The 20,780-nt window shown below is 40.1% G+C and overlaps 1 protein-coding gene across 18 annotated transcripts in view; it reads left to right on the forward strand.

Moving 5' to 3' along the window:
* The first annotated feature begins 814 nt into the window (after positions 1–814).
* ECHDC1 (ethylmalonyl-CoA decarboxylase 1) overlaps positions 815–20,780 on the forward strand; it is a 41,207-nt gene continuing 21,241 nt past the window's right edge. The window contains exons 1-6 of one of the 18 annotated variants that reach the window (XM_040697316.2): positions 9,794–9,866; positions 10,172–10,244; positions 13,039–13,188; positions 14,053–14,130; positions 15,003–15,145; positions 19,013–19,065. In XM_040697316.2, coding sequence (XP_040553250.1) covers positions 14,118–14,130; positions 15,003–15,145; positions 19,013–19,065 — 209 coding nt within the window. In that variant the 5' untranslated portion in view covers positions 9,794–9,866; positions 10,172–10,244; positions 13,039–13,188; positions 14,053–14,117. Of the gene's footprint in view, positions 881–2,647; positions 2,727–9,633; positions 9,867–10,171; positions 10,245–13,038; positions 14,131–14,152; positions 14,304–15,002; positions 15,146–19,012; positions 19,066–20,780 lie in introns of those variants that run through there. The other 17 variants (XM_015284434.4, XM_040697312.2, XM_015284436.4 and 14 more) reach the window with 17 other exon arrangements.

Here is a 20,780-nt window from a genome sequence, read left to right on the forward strand (position 1 = left end):
AGATATCTAATTTGGGACTGAAGATTATCAGAAAGAAATGCAGGACTGAATCCTGCTGGAAAAATCTCTCCTCCACGAATAGGAGAGGGAAAAATGTTTATACTGAATGGAGAGGCAAGCTTGCCTGGGGCAGTATTTGTGCACAGGGAATGCCGTAGAAAGGAAATGAATCCTTTTTCTGTATGAAGATATTGCCACTCAGGACTGGAATATTTCATATTCCTACAGCATTCTCTTAACAACGGAAAATTAAAAGTATCTGTTCAGAGTGCAAAGATTTTGTTTCTTCCAAATGTATGACTAACTGAAATACTTCACATGTTTAATCATAACAATCAACTAGACCAACTATAGGACATTTGTACTGACAGTTCGGTTGAAAAACAGCTTTAATAAAGGTGGAGAAGCATTTCCATGCATATATATTTTTTTTTCATCCATGCTACAAATAAGTGAGTCCTCTCACACATGTATATTAACAACAAAGGCCGGCTGGCATCTGCATATCGCTTTGAATACACCCGATCTGCGTTGGAACCCGCATGTACATTCCTGGGTCTGCTTCCTCCACGACGGGAGCTCACTGCGCTTCTCTCATGACAATGCGGCAGGAGCTCTGTGGGCTGACTCCACCGAGCCGGGGCCATCCTTCAGCGGTGTCGACTAACACACAACCTACCCTGCCCAGTGCCCGTCCTCCGCCATTATCTCCCCCCGTAGGCTGCCCTGATATCCACCACAGCCCGGTAGCCCCCGGTTCCGCGCTGCGGGCTCTTAGGGAGCGGCGCCGGTTCCCGGAGGGGCCGCTTTTCCCGTAGCACCGCCCGCTCGTCCGGCAGAGGGAGGGGAGCCGTGCTGTGGGGAGCCGTGCCTTAGGCAGGTCAGTGCCCGCCTCTTCTCGGGCAGCCCAGCGCGGGTTGTGAGGCGAGCAGGTGCTCCACGGGGTGCCGGGCTGAGGGCGGCTGCTGGGGCCGGCCGTGCAGGAGGAGCAGCTCCCAGCGGCGCCGCAGCCGGGCGGCGGTCCGGGCAGAAGGAGCCTGGGAGCAGGCCGGGGGCGCTCCTCGTTAGTGGGCCGGTCCGCGCGGCAGGCGGCTTCTCTGCCTGAAGTCTGTGCTGGTCGGGGTTGCGGGATCCCGCCGCTTGCTCAGCTTCAGCCTGGAGATCTCTGGTGTTCTTCTGCAGGGAGCTGCCGCCCCATCCGGCCCTGCTCCGCACGGAGCTGGGGTACAGGGCTTCCTTCCCTCCCTTCGGTGTTGGTTTTATGGAAGAAAAAACATATCCGCGCCAAAAATGCTTGCTTTGGTCAGCTGAAGTGCTGCAGTGGTTTGCGCATAGAATTAATTCACCTTCATGCTTTTTATGGTTTAGGGTTTGGTGACTGAAAACCTGAGTGTGGTAGTTACTATGCCCATGGAGCACTGCATCTGTTCACCTAGCGGTGTCCAAAGCTCACCGGTGGACTTTGAGCTCCGTGTGAACTCAAAACCTGTGTTCTGACAGTGCTTTGTGGGGCCCTTTGCTAACAGAGGCAAATAGAACCTCTTCACCTCAAGACATTAGACATACAGTGTCTGCGTGCTGTCTGCAGAAGGTGAGGGGTTCTTGCTCTCACTCTGCTGTGAAATTCAGTCCATATACTTACCCTGCGAACAAACCTAAATGCTATCCATGTCATAGCATGTACTTTATTGAAGGGCTTCTTTTGTTAGCTGTTTCGTATCCTTGAAGGCCATTATTTTTCACTGAACCTCAGCTAAATGTGATTGGTTTACTAAATCTTGGAAGTAATTGAAACCTGATTAAAAGAGAGCATAATTGCTTAGGAGCGGAGAGACAATTCATGTCTAAACCTTAGCCTGCAGGGACCATTAAAAATATAATACTGTGCAGAGAACAAATAACGCCAAGTGAAAATCACACAACTTATCCCCGAAATTGAGCTGTTCAGTAACAAAGGAAAAACAAGGGGAGAAAGAGGCAGAAAGAGAAAATAGTAAGAGATCATGTAAAAGAAAAGAGGCATAAAGGGTAAGCCAGACTAAATCTGAAACCATAGGCAGTTTAACTTGCGATGTTAAAAGGCTTTTTCCAAAATGCGTTTTGTGTACATTATTTGAAGCAACTTCAGTTCGGTTGTCCATCTCACTTGTTCTGTCATCTTCTGGAAAGATAAACATTGTTTTTGTGGCTGACATGGGGAAACTGGGAGACCTAAATCCATTGTTCTTTTCTCAGTGGTACTATAATGGCTAAAAAAGCCCATCCTTTATAGGCTATTTCTAAAGCCCAGTCTTAGAGGAATTACAAAGCTCTTTAAGGATCTTCACGCTGAACTGAAGGGATTTTTGAACCTGCCTCATTTGTCTAGCATGTAGGTACCAAAAACAATATACTAGAAGTCTGAACAGGGTTCAGCAAATTTGAGAGCTAGAATGCCTTGAGAAAGGTATGAGCCTTAGGCAGCTGCTGTTGGCTTCAGTAGGAGTTCCCACTTTGTCTAGAAATGCCATAATGAGGTGCTTTTTACTTATTGGAGCTGTGGAATATCCCAAGATTTTTTTGTGTGTTTGTAGGTTGTGCTTTGTTGGTAGGTTTTGTGCTGCTGCTCCCATAACCTGCTCAAGATCTGCTTGCTGCTTTCTTCCAGCAGAATTAAGCCAGCTGGAGAGGTTACTGCCCTCAGCTTGCCTCAGCTGATAGTTACTGGAATGGGAAGAACCTGTCAGGTAAGGTGCTCAAGTAAACCTGACCATGCATCGCTGAAGGAAAGAAGCATGGTGTACGTGCAGATGAGGTAGACAGGGACTCAGTATCCTTCAGGTGAGGTGTTGTGACAACAGTTGGAACAGTGGCCTGTTGAGCCAGTGCAGGACTGATACATCCCACCTTTACCTCTCTTGCATCTAAAGTGAGGGCTCTCTGACTTCTCTTCACTATTATGCCCATGCCCTTGTTTTGATTTTTGTCTATGCTGGCCCTCTTGAATCTTGCAGTTTCTGAATTCCATTCCTCTATTTAACGCTGGATGTTCCCCCCCCCCCCCCTTTTTTTTTTCTCTAACACTCACCATCCACTATCCCTGATTTCAGTCGGTTGATGTTTATGATTATCACTCTTTTTGTACAAGTGAACTATTGTTATGCTTTGGTTTTTCCTCTGCTCTTGCTCTTTAGCCTGCTTTCATGCTGTAGAGGTCGTCGTGCTGGCCCTCAGCACTGGGTCACCACTTGTTTTCATTTGTTAGCCAGTCACAGTGGGAAGCTGGTCACATCCAGCAGTCACACTCACTGCACTCTGGTACAGATTGATACCTTCCACACTGTCTGCTGATGCACGTGCATGTTGAGCCATGAGTCATCTCACAGTCATCTTCAGTTTACTTCTTCCATCCCTTTCTCTATGCCACTCTTCGCACTTCTGCGCTTGTCACAGAAATTACAGCTGTTGGAGGTTTTTGTCAAGTTCTGTGCTTCTTGAACTGTCAGCTGCCTTTTAAGTGTTTGGCAGTGTCACATAAGTGCCTTTATAATGCTCTTTTGTTACGCCGTTTAAATATTTTCTGTCTCTTTGGATTTCTTTTGTGGGTTTTGTATGTTATGTCCCTTTCTTTTCTGCTATACTTTATCTCAGGATACCTTTATCCAAGACCAAAAATTCAGCTGATGTCTTTTTGCAGGTGACACATGGGTCTATGTCTGCATTTCATACCTGTCATCTCCTGCCCCCAAGAAATGAGCATCTTTATTTCTCTGGTCTCCCACAGGTGCCCAGTAAGCTCTGCAGGGTGAAAACACATCCCTGCATACCTTCTCCCCATTTTCTTTTTTCCTGATTTGTGTCAGCAATTCAGGCACTATTTTTGAGTTGGATTTTCCCCTGCTTGGACATTTTAATTTGCCTATTATTTTTGTGTAGCTGCTCAACGATGCATGCAGCTCAAGTTCTCATCCAGGCTCCCAACATCCAGTTCTCTGGTTTGTCTTAGTTCACAGGATCGTAAGGGTTGGAAGGAACCTCCAGAAATCATCTGGTCCAACCCTTTTAAAGCAGGTTCCTTACAGCAAGTTACGTAAGAAACCATCCAGGTGATTTTAAGTATCTCCGGAGAATGACACTCCACAGCTTCTCTGTCACCCTCACAGGAAAGTTGTTCCTTGTATTTTTCCTGTGTTCCAGTTTGTGCCCATTGGCCCTTGTTCTGTTTCTGGGCACCACCGAAAAGAGCCTGGCCCCATCCACTTGACTCCCGCCCTTTAGATTTTTATAAGTGTTGATAAGATCCCCTCTCAGTCTTCTCTCCAAGCTGAACAGTTCCAGGTCTCTCAGCCTCTCCTCCTAAGAGAAGTGCTCCAGGCCTCTCATCATCTTTGTGGCCCTCTGCTGGACTCTCTTGAACTGGGGAGCCCAGAACTGGACACAGTACTCCAGATATGGCCTCACCAGGGCAGGGTAGAGGGGGAGGATCACCTCCCTCAGCTGTCTGGCCACACTCTTTTTAATGCACTTCAGGAAACACTGGCTTCATGACCACGAGGGCTCACCTGCTGCCTCATGGCCGACCTGTTGTCCACTAGGACACCCAGGTCCTTCTCTGCAGAGCTCCTCTCCAGCAGCTCAGCCCCTAACCTGTACTGATGCCTGGTTATTCCTCCCCAGGTGTAGGACTCTGCACTTGCCCCTGTTGAACCCCATCAGGTTTTTTTTCCACCCATCCCTCCAGTCTGTCCAGGTCTCGCTGAACGGCAGCACACTCTTCTACTGTATCAGCTACCCTTTCCAGCTTTGTATCCTCAGTAAACTTGATGAGTGTACATTCTATCTCTTCATCCATTGATGAAGTTGTTCTGCCCATCTGAGTGTTTGCTAGGTATATCCCCTACCCACTGCTCTGGCCAGCCAAATTCATACTCTCTGAAAATTACAGCTGGCAGCGCTGACTGAGGTTGCTATTTGAGGTAGTGTGTTTTTAGAGAAAAACTGGCTATTAGATGAGAGTAGTGGTGTTTTCAAAGACAAAAATACTTGCTTGAGTGTTGGGGTTTATCATTTTCTCAGTGAATCTGCTCAATTAGGGGATGTTTGTGGTTTATCTATGGTAACATTTTATTTTTTATTAACATCATGAGAGCTGAATTTTAACTAAGCATTTAGCAGAGCTTTTCAGAAGGCCTCTGATATATGTATATATATGATATTTATATATATGTAAAATAAATACATGCATGTCTGTGTATGTATGTATTTATTCTGTACATTGCGTATCATTTCTACAATACTGAGTTGTTGACTTTCAGCATGTGTTTGTATTAATCCATGGTCTTCCACTCCATGGGTAAGTGTATTAAAAACCACTTAAATACTATCTGGAATTTAAACTGTTGCATTATGTGACAGATATGAAGACTGGTTACTGATGTAGCTGCAGGTTGTGGAATGTGTAACTCTTGATATCCGTCTGGATGGCTTGTCTGTTCACTTTTACTGCTGATATGTTAAAGTTCTAGCAGTTTTTACAAACAGAAAATTGGTAACTGTCCACTGTGTTGCCAGAAAGTTGATTGTTGTAAAATCATGCATAAATTGTGCGTGCTGCAGATGTTAATGGATATAGCACACCTGACTTTTTAAAACTAGACAAAGGCTTCATTTCTGTAAATGTATCTAAATAGACAGTTATATTAAATTTTAGTATAATAAATATATCTTGTCTTGTCCTGTGGCATTGTGCTGGTCAGTACGATTTACACACGCACTCCTTCATTTGCACTACTGAAAGTCCATTTGAGTCACGTTGTGGGTTGCGAGTGTTCCCTACTTAGTGAAATTTTGAATGTTGTTTATCAGAGATCAGCAGAAATTCCTTTAGTTTGAGAGCACTGAAGCTTAAATATCATGCTTTTCCTGAGTGATTAGCTTTCTCAGACTGAGCTGTTAAAATAATCCTGTATTTATTAGAAAAGTAGTGGGTACTGCCCAGTGCTGTAAGAGATGGGTTTAAAAAGAGTAATTCAGTGATAATACCTTGCATGAGTCATTAATCATGAGTCACAATCAGCATGCAGTGATGTCCAATTTGTTTTTTAATCCGGCACTTGCTGGTGCTCTTTATTACCATAGTGATAATATTAAGGAGTTGTTAATGCATGTAACCACACAGTTAAAAATGACAGGCTTGTTATTTTTTTGGTGGAATAAAATTTCCATATCTTAAGTCTGCTTTGCTTTGTACTTTCTTTGACATGTAAAGTCTGGGTAGTATAAAAGTGATCAAACAATTGTAAATTGCCAGTACAGACTTTTTTCACCCTTTTAATTTTTTTTTTTTCTATTTTTGTTGTTGTTTCAAGCCAGTCATTGTGGTTTCCCAAATAATTAAATCTAATCTTTCCTCTTTGGAGGATTGGGGAAGATTTGCATTCATTAAAATTGGAAACTAATTGCTTTGTGTTGAGTCAAGCATAGTACAAACTACAGTTTGCAACAGGAGCCTGCGCCCATCCATGTTCATAGTGTTTGTTCTCTCTGGTGCAAAATCTAGTAGCTGGGTGGGAGTTTTATTGCATGAATGAGTATGTTGAAGAATGGAGTTTTAGAGCAACTCTTTATTTTCACTGCTTTATGTGGACTGCCATAAATCAAAGCTGAGTGAATTAATGGAGCTTGTCACGTTATTCCCTTACATACTTTATTTATTTATTTATTTACTGTTCCGGCACCTTGCTATGTGAAATGAGTGAGAAACATGGAAGGCTGTTTCTCTCCTGAGAGCCTGAACAGAAAAAGAAGAACGTGGCTAAGAAATTGGCTTTGGTAACCTGTTTTCACTCTTACATAAAAATTATAAAGAAGCCATCTTAGGAGTTGTGAAAGTGATGGCTGAGGTGTTGCAGATATTAGAAGGTGCATACATATAGAGCAGGAGGTTGATGTAAGTTGTGGAATAAGTCATCTTGTATTCAATCAGATTTTTCTTTGTTACATTTTAATTAGCTTTATTAGCTTATACATGAGTATGCAAAAGTTGATCATGACAAATTAAAACCTTGAATTTCATAAGGAACTTGGATGAGACTTGGGAGTGTCTTATCAGATGTTAAACAATGATTCCTTTACCTGCTCCCGTGTATATGATGTTATAATATAATATAAGCCATATATAAGTTCATATTATAAAGCCATAATAATATATGGCTTTGTATAGGCCTTACCAGCATCTTTGTGGGATAGCAATGTGGCAGAACCTGTTGAATCTGTTGGCATAGGTGGCTCTCTTTGAAAGTTCCCCATATGACGTATGCTGTCCTGCGTCCTGTTACGTGGCTGCTGTCCTGCTCTGTTTAGGTGGGGATTATATTTGCCCCAGCAGAAGCATTTTCCCACTTTAGTATCCAACGATACAAGCTAGTTGTGTGCCTAACTGAATTACTTATTTCTTTCATTCTAAAATACTAAATTAAATGTGTGTATGTAACATGTATTTGCTTGTACATGTGTGTAATAATGTTCTCAACAATTTCAGTCTATTATTAGCTGTGAGGTGGCCTGGGCACAGCATAGAATATATCTTTCACCAAATTCCATCTCCATTTTTGCTTTGATTCACCTTAGAATTCACAGGGGCTACTTGCCAGTTCTGGAGGAATCTTGTTTCTGCCAAATATGACTAACAGTCAGAGGTGGTCTTTTCCCAGTTCTCCAAAAATTGAGCACGCACCATGTTTTGTGAACAGTTGTATGAATTAAAAAGGGACCAGAGGTAAAGATAGGGCTAGCCTAGCAACACAGCCTTTTTATGTGTCCTGTGAAGGTTCTTTTACTTCCCACTCTGAGTGGCTTCTAAGACCACGCTTTCTTTTTCAGATCAACTCTTCAATTCAGAATTTACCTAGATTTTTTCAAATCACTTGTGAATCACTTCTTCCATTAGAATGCTTTCCAAGTGAATAAAGCGGAGCCAAACATCAAGAATAATGCTTTATGACTTCCTTTTTATTTCAATAGGGCCAAGTGTCAGGTCCTGCATTTTGGTCACAGCAACCCCAGGCAACCCTACAGGTGTGGGGAGGAGTGGCTGGAAAGCTACCTGATGGAAAGGGACCTTGGTGTACTGTTGGACAGTCGGCTGAATATGAGCCAGCAGTGTGCCCAGGTGGCCAGGAAGGCCAATGGCATTCTGGCTTGTATCAGGAATGGTGTGGTGAGCAGGACTAGGGAAGTCATCCTGCTCCTGTACTCGGCATTGCTGAGGCCTCACCTCAAGTACTGTGTTCAGTTTTGGGTACCTCAGTACAGAAGGGACATGGAGGTGCTGGAGCAGGTCCAAAGAAGGACAGTAAGGCTTGTGAAGGGTTTGGAGAATATGCACTATGAGGAGAAGCTGAAGGAACTGGGGCTGTTCAGTCTGGGGAAAAGGAGGCTGAGGGGAGACCTTATTGCTCTCTTCCAATATCTGAAAGGTGCTTACAGTGAGAGCGGGGTTGGTCTCTTCTCATGGGTGACAGGTGACAGGACAAGCGGAAATCGCCTCAGGTTGCACCAAGGGAGGTTTAGGTTGGGTATCAGGAAGAACTTCTTTACAGAAATGGTTGTTAAGCACTGGAATAGGCTCCTCAGGGAGGTGGTTGAGTCACCATCCCTGAATGTGTTTAGAAACCGTTTGGATGTGGTGCTCAGGGACGTGATTTAGCAGAGGGTTGTTAGAGATAGGGTAGTATGGTTAGGTTGTGGTTGGACTTGATGATCTTTAAGGTCTTTTCCAACCTGAGCTATGTTACGATTCTATGTGGTTACTTACTAGAGTGGAGATAATGGGGCAATATGCCACGGGTGTGCTGGTACATACAGACAGACTACCAATGTTATGTAGCTGTGTGGGAAGCAAGGGCTATGCTCAGTTCATAATGCTGCGGTACAGTACCTCCTTTGGGATACTCCTTTGATTCTGGTGCTCAATGTTGAAGTGAGATCAATTCAAAGAGGAACGAACTACTGGAATGACTGCGAAAATCTTAAGGCTACCAGGGCCTTGGCAGTATTGCTAGTTGGGTGGAACTTGACAAATGCATTAATGCAATTAGGCTACAGGGAACTGAATTCAAGGAAAAGTTTTCGGTTTTTAATTTCTGTGTTCCTCAAGTATTTAACCCAGGGAAGTAATAGTTGCTTGTAGAAAAAGTGGAGATCTACCTCCTGAAAACCGGAGGATTTGCTAGGATTTCTCCTCAAACACAGATGTGGTTTTTTAGTTTTATTTTAGTTAGCTGGTTTGTTTTGGCAGGGGAAGGAGTTGAAACATTGCTATAGAGTAAGCTGGTCTAATAGAATATACAAGTATTTTACTGCATTTCTTGAGCCATGAAATGTGTATAGATAATTTTTTGGATAATTTTTTCGAGAAAAGATTTTAAGCTAATTTCTGTCTTAACTGCTGAAATCACTGCATAAAATTCAACTGTTATCTCTGTGGGAGTAGATTCCAGCTAAGAATTTTGTGAGTACTGACTTTCAGTAAATTTTTGTAGACCTCTGTGATGGCATCACCTTGATATTAGTTTCTGCTGTGCTGCTTCTCTTTCTGTCAGGGAACAGAATTGGATCTCAAAGGAAAACTATTTTATTTTATTTTATTTTTAGTTTCTTTCCAGAAATGGCAGTTTTCCTATGGAGAAACTTGTTTCAGACTACAAAGGCAAGGATGCTACAGCAGAGAAGGGCATCGCTGTATAATGGTGCTCATGACTATGACGAAGAATTGATAAAGAAGAAACTTCAGCAGTTTGCTGGTGGATCCATCAACCTTTCCAAAGAACACAGTGGCATTGGAATACTTACCTTGAACAACTCCCGACTAATGAATGCCTTCACAGGTATTAATTAATTGATGAGGATGCTGGTGGTTGCTTTCTTTTCCCCTTCCCTTTGCAAAAACAAAGTGAAAAGCTGTGTCTCACCATTCTTTAGTTAAAAGAAGTAGTGTTTGATTTTTAATCATATTTAAATACAATAATTATTATTTATTATTATAAAAAATAATCATATTTAAACATAATTAAATGTTAGGTGTAGAAATGTTCACTGTTCTGCGTGGTAGCTTTGCCGTGTACATCATAAATACAAGAAGTTCCCAATGATATAAGAAATGTCTGACAGAACCTACCTCTCTTTTTTTCAGTGGAGATGATTCTGCTGCTGTGGTCTTTCTTATTTCTTATTTCATTTTGCCTCTACTGCTTTGGAAACATAAGGTATTTTTACAGAGAAGGGAAGATATGATGTAGTTGTATTTGTAGATGATTTAGAAAGGACAAGTTTGTATTGTTGTTTTTTACCTAAAATCTTATCTCTAACTTAGGCTTCTGCAGTTAGGTCTTTGTCTTGCATCTAAAATACCAATGACTTGAAAGATCAGATGATCTTTCTCAGCTGCTGAAGATGGGGAGACTTCTAAGGATATGCTTTTATGCTGTACTAGATAATACTTAGCTATCAAAACTGTTTGTGTCATCTTGTTAATTCTTTTTTTTTTTTTCTGTTCTGTTTTATTGGCCAGTTCTCTCTGTTCTTTTGCTGTCAGCAAATAAGTTTGCAACCCACTAGCAAAGCACAGAGCTGTTTACATGGTGAATGTCAATCTACTCCTTCAAGTGATGATTGTTAGCTGAAAGGAATAAAACCTAACAGCATAGTAGAATCTGTGGTAATTCACCTAGATATCTCTGCAGTGGTAGCTCACTGCAGAGATATCTAGATATCATCACAATATCTAGATATTCACCTAGATATCTCTGCAGTTACTCTTTTGTTTCTTCTTAAAAGCTCTTCTATAAAATCATTGCCTAACTGGAGAAGATGCAGCTAAAAGAACTAGCATGGAGATTGTCCTTTTGAATCACTCCCTGTCAGCATGCATGTTATTATACAATCACAATTACACTGTTTGCTCTTTGTCTGCAGATTTTTTTTTCTTATTTTTGACTAAAAATAGATCTGTGCAAGGTACAGATTGTGGGCTGTGTGTTCGTAGCTTATTTGTTGTGGTAGTTGAAAGTGGCATGAGAAGTAAGCAGTAATAGAAAGAGAAAAGACAGAAAAATCCCAGTCTGCTGTGGAGATCAGGTGTGATATAAGCCAGGTTGCTTAGGCTAAACTTAACTTAGAACTGTGTTCTTTGTTTTCTGCTTGCTTGACATGAGAGTCTCAGAACTGATTTGTAGAAGTGTTAAGCAGTCACAACTGCTATTTAGGCCACTGGTAGCTGTGTTGTGACTATACTGAGTGCTATATAATGCTAATGTTCTAAAATCACATCACACATCTCAAATCAGACAGCCAAAATTAACTGATATTTTGTGGCTCAGTGTTCTGTAATGTAATCTCTTCTCTCTTCATATGATTACTATGAAAATAAATTATTAGTATACATCAGTAGCTTTTATGTTTCAATAGCAAACAAGAAGCTATAAAAACCCAGGAGGAAATAAATAGCTGTGTTTTTGTTGTGAACCCAGATTAGAAAATGGGTCTGGGACCAGGCAGTACTGTTTCATCATAGTATGTAGAACCTTGTAGAGAGCAGTACTTCATTTTGCTAGGTAATAGCCACAGAAATTTGCTCTGGGAGATCTTACTCTGGCGGTTTAGGAGTTTACTGCTTCTTTCTACTGTGCACCTCTGCCAGAGAGTTTTACTGTTACATCAGGGAGTGCAGAAGCAAAGTCATGCCGGCCCTTTGGATGCTGCAAACGATGATATGGCATACTAATATACACCGCTCTTCATTTCATTTTAACATTACTGTCTGTAAGCTGTAGATACTGAGGAACTAGTAAGCAATTTATCATTCTCTGTTTGCTGTATATTGAGTAATAACCTTCAGGAGAAGTATGAAAAGAAATAGGATGAGCAAACTTTAAATTGCCTCAACAAGACCTGTCTGTCTTCCTTTGCCAGAGCCTGTAAAATACACTACCTAAATGAAATACTGTTGATGCTGTATCTCAGAGCTTCTTCAAAGTGGCAGATGTGAATTTGATACACGTATGCTTCCTTTAGAAAGATGCAAAATATCATTGAACTGTTGAGAGAAATCCTATTTGCCAGGCATTTATTTTACACAGCAGCTTTTTATCTCAAAGGAGAATTATGTTTATTCTAAGCTTGAGCAACACATTGAACTGAAAATAGAACAAAATTATTGGCAAATTGCTAATGGGCAGTGTGGAGGTTGTTATGCCTTTTTTTTTTTTCTCTTCTTAATTGGTATCTGATAGCTACCTGTTTGAAATAGTTTCTTTGGAAACAAGTGTTAATAACGTCAGTTCAAACCTAGCGCAACAGATTTCAGCAGCCCAACTTCTTTCTGAACTGAAGTTGAACTTCATTTAAGAAGGAAGCTAGCCTGCATGAACTAGATAATAATGGTGATGAAGTCAATTCTAGACGATAAGTTCAAAGTATTTATTGTTAGATTATAATTAAAATGCAAACAAGTGATTTATTCCAAGTAGATTTAGTGCTGTGAGGAGGATGAGCTTACTAGTATCACACAATGAAGGACTAAGATTGGCAGAATAAGTATTTTCTTTGGTATGGTGTCCTCAGCATTGAATCAGATAAACTGGGCAGTGTCTGTTGGTGAAATAATAGAAATAATAGTAGTTGTCAGTGTACGCAGTAATGGAAGACGTCATCTCCCTGGAGGGAAAGCTGTTGCTGACCTTCTTCTCTAGTCTCCCTGCTATTGCATGCAACTGCCTGATACAGTTCTTTTTTGTATATTCAATTTTTCAGTGTTAACTGAAAAACTAGATGTTTGACTCCTAATACTCTGTGGAAAGACTCAGTAGCTTACTGCTCTGATTATTAAGAGCACCGTGGGCAATGACTGTGCTGTATTTTGACTTTGGCCAAGATTTGATGTCAGTCAAAATAACTTTATTATAAGAAAACTTGAGTTATGTGCAAAAAGATAAATCTAGGGATTTGATACACAGCTACTTAAAGAATATTTAATGTCCACTTAATTCTTGACTTCTTCAGGAATGTTTTCAAGAAGTAGCAAGACTAAGGTGAAGGTCCTTTACAGAGTGTTCATTCTTCGACCTGGTGCTAACATGCTTCCTTTGTAAGGAGCTACAAGGAAAACAAGCAGGAAGAAAGAATCTTCCACATCAGGATGGATGCTATCAGGTCATTTTAAGACAAGAAAAGAACAGTATGCGCAGACATTGGGTCAAAAAACCCAAGAGTTGTAGAAGAAAGGGAAAGATTACTTGAGATATTAATCTGAGGCATGCTTGCATCTGAAAAAGACAGTCCTGTCCACTTACATCTTTGTCTAAGGAGAGTGGTGCTCAGAGTAGTTTTTTGAAATTAATTTCAGTAAATGTTTTGCCTTAAGAGTACATGAGAGTCACATGCGTTCATAGAGAAAGATCTTATAGTTCACATTCTGTAAATTCAATTGGTATGGAGGATAGGAAATGGGGTATGGTTTTAAACTAAAAGAGGGTGATTTAGGTTTAACATTAGGAAGAGGTTTTCTAATGTGAGGGTGGTGAGGCTCTGGAACAGGTTGCCCAGAGAAGCTGTGGTGCCCCATCCCTGGAGGTGTTCAAGGCCAGGCTGGATGAGGTCCTGGGCAGCCTGATCTGGTGGGTGGCAGCCCTGCCCATGGCAGGGGGCTTTAAGGTCCCGTCCAACTGAATGATTCTATGCTTCTGTGATTCTAAGATGCTGCTATCTAGGACTAGCTCTAGAAACATGAGTATAGAAACTCATGTCAGAAAGGATTGTGGCCTGTAGATGAAAACCCTTTTGGGTTCCAGACAGGAAAGCTGGTGAGGGAGTAATAATGTAATTAGCTGTGTGATAGAGATTGGGAAAGTTGTCCTCGTTAGTTGGTCAGTCAGCAACAACTGAACAGGTTTTAATCGTATGTTAATGTGTAGTAGATTAAAAACAGAGATCTGTAACTGGAAGTGAGAGCTTTTCTTGCTGAAGAATTAATTCTTTTGGATGTCAAATGTTAATTCACACTTCACTATTATGCAGGAGAAGATAAAAAGAATGAGAGACATGGAATGTTGCAGTAATGGATCAAATTCTATATATCGTTGATGAAGACTGTAGGTGTGTGGTTGAAAGTCTTTGGAAATAGAGCCTCCTAATGCAATTTCAGGCAATTGCTTTGGGTAGTGCATGAAAACTAAGTGTTTTCACTGAACAAACTGTACTCTACCCTCAGTAGCTCGTGATGACATCTCTGAATTGTTCTTCAAGCTTCTCAGTCCTGCGCTTTAAATGTAAGATTTAACAAACTGTCTCATAGCACTGATAATTTTCCACCTTTCATCCTTTTTCTCAGTTTCTTTAGAGCAGAATTAAGTAATCCATAGAAGTCTGTTTCATAACACTGGAGATTAGCATAGTTATAACAGTCTGTAGTATGAGAAAGTTCCTAAACTAACATATGAGAGTATATTATGCTTAAGCTAGAAGTGAAGAGCTGATAGTATTCAATCCCTTTTTGGATGGGTGCTTGTTATTGACCTTCAACATAGTTTGCTTCAGCCTTTTTTTTTTATATATATATATATTTAAAAATATTTTGAGCTGAATATGTAGAGTGAAATGGCAGTGGTGCTAAAATGAAGGGCTGATCCAAATAGACATACGTAAGATCAGATTTCCTGAATTCATGAAATTACAAACAAAAATAAATCAAGTACAATTTGTGTTTACCTCCTTGCACTTCTTTGTTTTGCTTTGATGATTGCAATGCAAATTGCAGAATACTCTTCAGAATTCCAAGTGCATCACTGAGTAAAAATAGTCAGTGCTTGTGTGAGGGGAGACAGGAATTTAAGGTGATGCTTTCCCTTGTGTTTTTAAGCCTGCCGTGTATTAATGTTAACTTGATGTAGATACTGAAAAATGTTATGTGAAACGTGCTGATCATAATTATTTTGTTTTATAGTGTTGCTTTCCCCCTCTTGTAACAGGTACTATGATGCTAGAACTCCAGGAGAGAGTAACTGAACTGGAAAACTGGAAGGATGGCAAAGGCCTTATCATCTGTGGTGCAGGAAACACTTTTTGTTCAGGATCTGATTTGAATGCTGTCAAAGCAATATCCAATTCCCAGGCAAGTAGTGATAGAAGGACTTTGGAGAAAAATGAGCTTTCTAGTTTTCTGAGGTCCCTTTCAAACGGAGGTGTTTCACTGTGGTTATGCTGCAATTGTACATGCAAGTCACAGGATGGAGCTTTTCATGGTTGAAAAATTGCTGGCAGCCCCTTTAATCCACAACTTGTGTATTATGGTAATGGATTCATAACCCTGAATTCCTGTATTAACATCCTTTTAGCCTTTTCTTTAAAAAAAAAAAAAGTCAGTTTCTCAGAACATTACATGGTAAACTGACACATAAAAAAGTGTCCTTCAGTAGTTTCACCTTCAAAAGCAGGGAGAAGTAATCATTTCTCATATATTCTCGGGCCAAAAACGAATTTGAGTAGCATGGCTGCTATTATAAGAACATTTCAATTTTGTCAGCAGAGCATCTGGACCTGGATACAAAGAAAGTAGAGATGCAGTTCTTGTCCAGTTGAGCCTTAGTGTTGATTGTGTCCAGTTAGAGGAGTTGTGAGTAAGTTGGGAGTTGAAGAGGTGAGTGTTGGATGGCAGGTTTTCACTCATGCCGCCTTATCTTGACAACTTTCACATGCAGTTATTGGCAATGTTTGACCTCATCAGCAGCAAGGGAAGCGGGCCTTTCTGTGATACTCTCACATCCTGATTTGAAATTGTGGTAACTGATAGGCTGAGGCTTTTCTGTGCCCATTTCCAGTTGCAGGATTTGACCATACTAATTAGTTTTTATTGAACGGTTTAGTAAAAAACTAACTTACCTAGTATTTTTCTTCAGTAATTGCTTCTGTTGATGAAATCAAGCATCGTAAAAAAAAAAAAAAAAACCCTGTCTGAAGTGTTTCTGGCCTGATAACATAAGTAAGATGGTCCAGCTGTCAAAAGGTACAGTAGGCTTTGTTTCATCTGTGGAACACCCGAGAGGTGTACTTTTTCTGATATGGGGGGCACCCTACCTTATAAATACATTTTTTTTGAGGGATTCCCATTTTCTATGTTTATTAACACTGGTCATTTTTAAAATAGAAATGTATCGGTGATTTATTTATTTATTTATTAATATCTGAGTTTTTCTTTTTTTTTGTAGCATTGTAGAAACAGAAAAGGAGAGTCTAAGCTTTCTAAGCTGCAGTCTAAGCTTTCTTTCAGGCTTCTATGTTTAGCAATTCTCAGTGATTCTGCTTCCATCCTCTCTTTGATGTTTAATATTCTGCCTGTATGTTTATATAAGTTACTTGGAGCCATTGCAATGGGAGATAGGTCTCATGTAAAGATTAGGAGCCTTAGCAGAGATAACGGGCATAAGGAAATATGTCGGTGTAAGTTATAACTGTGTTGAAAACCTTCTTTGAGAATGTAGATCTCGCACTAGGATTTAAATAAGAACTGAAGTCATCAGAAATAATCTAAGAATAGTTAAACCTGATTGCTTTATGTTTCTTGGGGAGAGTTCAAATTATTTATTCTGAAGCGAGAGTTCCTTCACAGTAGCCCACTCCTAAACCATCTACTGGGATTTAAGTCTTTATTCAGTATAACTTTAATAGAATCGGGAATAGCATTTGCTGCTCTTCAGTCTTGCTGAACTCTGCTCTCTAACTTGCTGCAGATCAGAGAGTTTTGTTTGGTTTCAGGTTAAAAGAAGATCAAGTTTTCTATCCACAAGTGTCTCTGAGGTGTTTTGTTTTTTTTTTTTTTCTGTTTTGTGAGTCTGCCTCAGCCCATTACTTTTAACAATGACAGGTGATGCTCTTGAGTGAGGGCAATCCCAGACATGTATACAGACTAAGAAAAGAACTCCTTGAGAGCAGCCCTGCCAAGAAGGGCTTAGGAGCCCTGGTAGATGAAAAACTTAATGTGTGCTTGCAGCCCAGAAGGCCAACAATATTCTGAGCAGCATCAAAAGTGGCGAGGCCAGCAGGGCAAGGGAGGGGATTGTCCATCTCTACTCTGCCCTTGTGAGGCCTCATCTGGAGTACTGCGTCCAGGCCTGGGGTCCGCAGCACAAGAAAGATATGGAGCTTTTGGAGAGGATGCGCAGAAGAGCTGTGAGGATGACCAGAGGTCTGAAGCACCTCTCCTATGAAGGCAGACGGAGGGAGCTGGGCTTGTTCAGTCTGGAGAAGAGAATGCAGCGGGCAGACCTTGTTGTGTCCTTCCAGTATTTATAAAGAGATCATAAACAGGAGGGAAATGAACTTTTTACATAAGTAAATAGCAATAGGGCAAGGGGGAATGGTTTAAACTAAAGGAAGAGAGATTAGATTTGATGTCAGGGGGAAGTTTTTCACAGTAACCCTTTTTTTTTTTATCAGGACAACTTTCAAATTATGTTGGCTGAGACTGAAATTAGCTGTTTTTTTTTTTTTCAGGATGTTTTCTGTTTAGACATTTTTCCATGTGATAAACAATGATCTGTCTACTAGTTGATTACAGGAAGACCTTTATTTTTCTCAGCTCAGCCATAACTACATCCATCAAGCTGGCCTGTTCTGGCATTAATCTTTCTTTATATACATCTTGAATTTTGGTATTAACTGAAGTGGCCATCTTGAATGCAAGAACTCAGCTGCAATGAATTGAAATTGCCTTTGTCTGCAGAGCTTCTTTTGCAGCTGCAGAGATCTGTCCCTAAAAACATAATGCTGTTTGTCTTTGGGCAGAGTAGGTCTTGGGAATATATCAATAATTAATAAATTAACAGTAAATCAGCTGAAATCGACCTATTATTTTGCAAGGCCCTATTCTAAGAGATAACAAAGACTTTCTACATCTTTTCTTTCCCTGAGGTATGGGTCAGAATTCTTAATTAAGGCAGATTCTTGACAACTGCTGTCAATACAGAGATGATTGTTCTTTTTCCTCCTGCCATTTTTTAAAAGACAAGCTGATACTGTTAGCTGCTGTTTTTTTAAATCTGGATTAAATGGTACTTGTGCATCTCAGTTAACATATATATACGGCCATGGTCATACTGCATCACTTGGCTCAGTCATGTGTGTATTCTTGGTCAACACTGTATGCCTGGGAAAGAGTGTATAGAACAGGGAAGGCATGTAGGTAATGATTTTGATTCAGTATATTTTCTTAGCAACCAGCAATTTATGACTCAACGCTGGAGCTGAAGGTGTTACCTTGTATTAAATAATCTTCTGCAGTTTTTGTGTTCTATCTAGTGGTTCTTGCATGTAGTCTTCCAGAGGCTACAGCATTGCATCCTGCTGCAAACTGTTACACAGTTTAACTGTATGTTGTAGGATGAAGTATTTGTTGTGAATCCGACAGAAACCCACCTTACTTAAAGCTCCTTCTCACACTGGAAGAGAAAGGAACAGTTGTTCCCTAAGTCACTATTGTGACTTATTATTGCGTCCCTTCCCTCCCCTTCCCCCTCTGTTTAGCTGAAATGCTTCTGATCCAAACAGTAAAAAAAAAAAAAAAAAAAAAAAAAAAATTAGTTGGTAAATTTTATCTTCTCTATAATTTTGTGAATTTGAAACAGTATAAAGTTTGCAGCCATCCATGGTCTTATATAGACCTCTAAAGCTTTTCATGGATGTTTGCCTGGGAGAAGTGAGGAGAGGAAAGGCTGTAAAATTTCACATCACAGAAACTTGCAATTGTTTTAATAGTGTCTTAATTCTAATTGAAATTCTCATAAATGATTGTGAGTTTTGTATGTTTTTAACTCAATCAGTACTAGGTTTTCTGTTGGTGTTTAGTGCGTTTGGGCTGGAATTTGAGCAAGATGAACCAAATTCAAACCCTGTTAGAGTGAATATAATGAATACTTATGTCTACTCTGTTTAATTGTGTCACGTTAGAATTACTTATCATTTGTAAATGTTCTGTTCTTTGTAGGATGGGATGAATATGTGCATGTTTATGCAAAATACCTTAACCAGACTCATGAGGTAAGATATTTTCTTTACCCTTCTTTTTAAGTAATTATAATGATTGATATTTGTTTTGACTAACTCTTTAATGAGATGTTTAAGCGTATAATTCTGAAACCCAGAGCTTGTATTTGCATATGTTATTCAGGTAAGTATTTGTGGATTTAAATTAAACCTTGATGGTTTGCATTGTTAGACTTTCCAGAGATTGGAACAGAAAAAAAAAAGAAAACAGCCTGTAAGTTTGTATGTGGAGGGGTAACTGGAGTTAAGGAAATCCAAGGTCTTGGAAGTATCTGAAGCTGTCTTCTGTAACTCACTAGAAATCAGTTGTTCTTAACAAACAAGCAGGGCCAGCTTACACAGCCCACGCAGGTAACATTTATCTAATGTATTTATTTAACCTTCCCACTTCTTATGAAGAACATATTCAGTTCTACCATCTGGTGCTTCTGTTGTTTTTGTTTTTTTCTTTCCTTTAGATTTAGCTTCTTTTAAGAAATCACATTTCTATTGCATGCATGTGTGGTAGGTTCAATTTTTTTTTTGTCTACTCAGGGCCCTGGAAAGAGAGTTAATTTTTGTTTTCAAGTAGTACACATGAGAAAATGTTATGAGCTAACTTTATTCTGTAAAAATGCCCTGGAGACTGGCAACTTATTAATACTAATACTATATTGTAAGGAATCCTCAGTATCAGAATAAGCATCCATTTGTATAAGTTGGCCTCGGTATAATCAAGATTGATGTGGCAAAGTAAAGATGATGATGATGATGTATGAAGATTAAGACCTCAACTCAAGGGCCTTGACTTAGAGTATACTGCACTGTATTTGTGGTCCAGGTGGAGCACTGAATTGCTGTCTGGCCAAACCTATCTTACAGGGGATCAATTTCCATCAGAGAGAGCTGAGGCAAGCTGTCATCCTGAAGGAAGTGCCTCAAACAGATGACTGTGATGACTGAGATGACTGTGGATGTAGGATGCTTGGACCATATCTTCTGGTTCCCCATAGACTATAGGAATAATAAGATTTCTTTCTTCCAGTGGGTTCCCCTGTGTGATTTATTGTATAAAGTCTACAACAATAAGTGGACTTAGGCTGTAAGAAATTGTTGGTGTTTCTGTTAAAGTAGAAATAAAACCAAATACACGATTGTGATTGGGAAGGCTGACTTCTAAATGCATTTTTAACACTGTACAGTGAGTTAAATATTCCTTCATAGTAAAAATGAAACAGCTTTACCAGCATGAAAAGTCTAGGACTGACTAGTTATCTTCATTTCTTAGGTTACTAAGCTTATCCCAAGTCAGTCGCTGAGTATTAATTTTGCAATTAGAGAACAGGAGGGGTTTCTCCTTATGTACTCTTCCTTCCCTCTGTCCTTTAAATTACTTTGAATTAAATACAGCATCATCAAAGATAGCAGATTGGTGCTATCCTCGAAGGACAGTTCTGTCCTCCAACAATTTTTGTTGGTTGAGATGGTAGCACTGCTGTTTGAAGAAGCTGCTGAGGTTGTTACACTGAATCTCATTATTTCTAGATAACCTAGCTGTGCAGTCCTTATCTACTGCTCTATGTGCTATACTGACTTAGTGTTTAATTTTGTGTTGCTGTCCTTCTTGCAGATAATCTTTTCAGGTATAACCTGTAGCAAGTATTTTTCCATAGCATAATACATGATCTGCTTTGCTGTGATTCTGTTAGTTATTTCTGTCTTGCTGCTTC

The sequence above is a fragment of the Gallus gallus genome, chromosome 3 (genome assembly GCF_016699485.2).
Source record: "Gallus gallus isolate bGalGal1 chromosome 3, bGalGal1.mat.broiler.GRCg7b, whole genome shotgun sequence".
In the NCBI taxonomy this organism is placed as follows: Eukaryota; Metazoa; Chordata; class Aves; order Galliformes; family Phasianidae; genus Gallus; species Gallus gallus.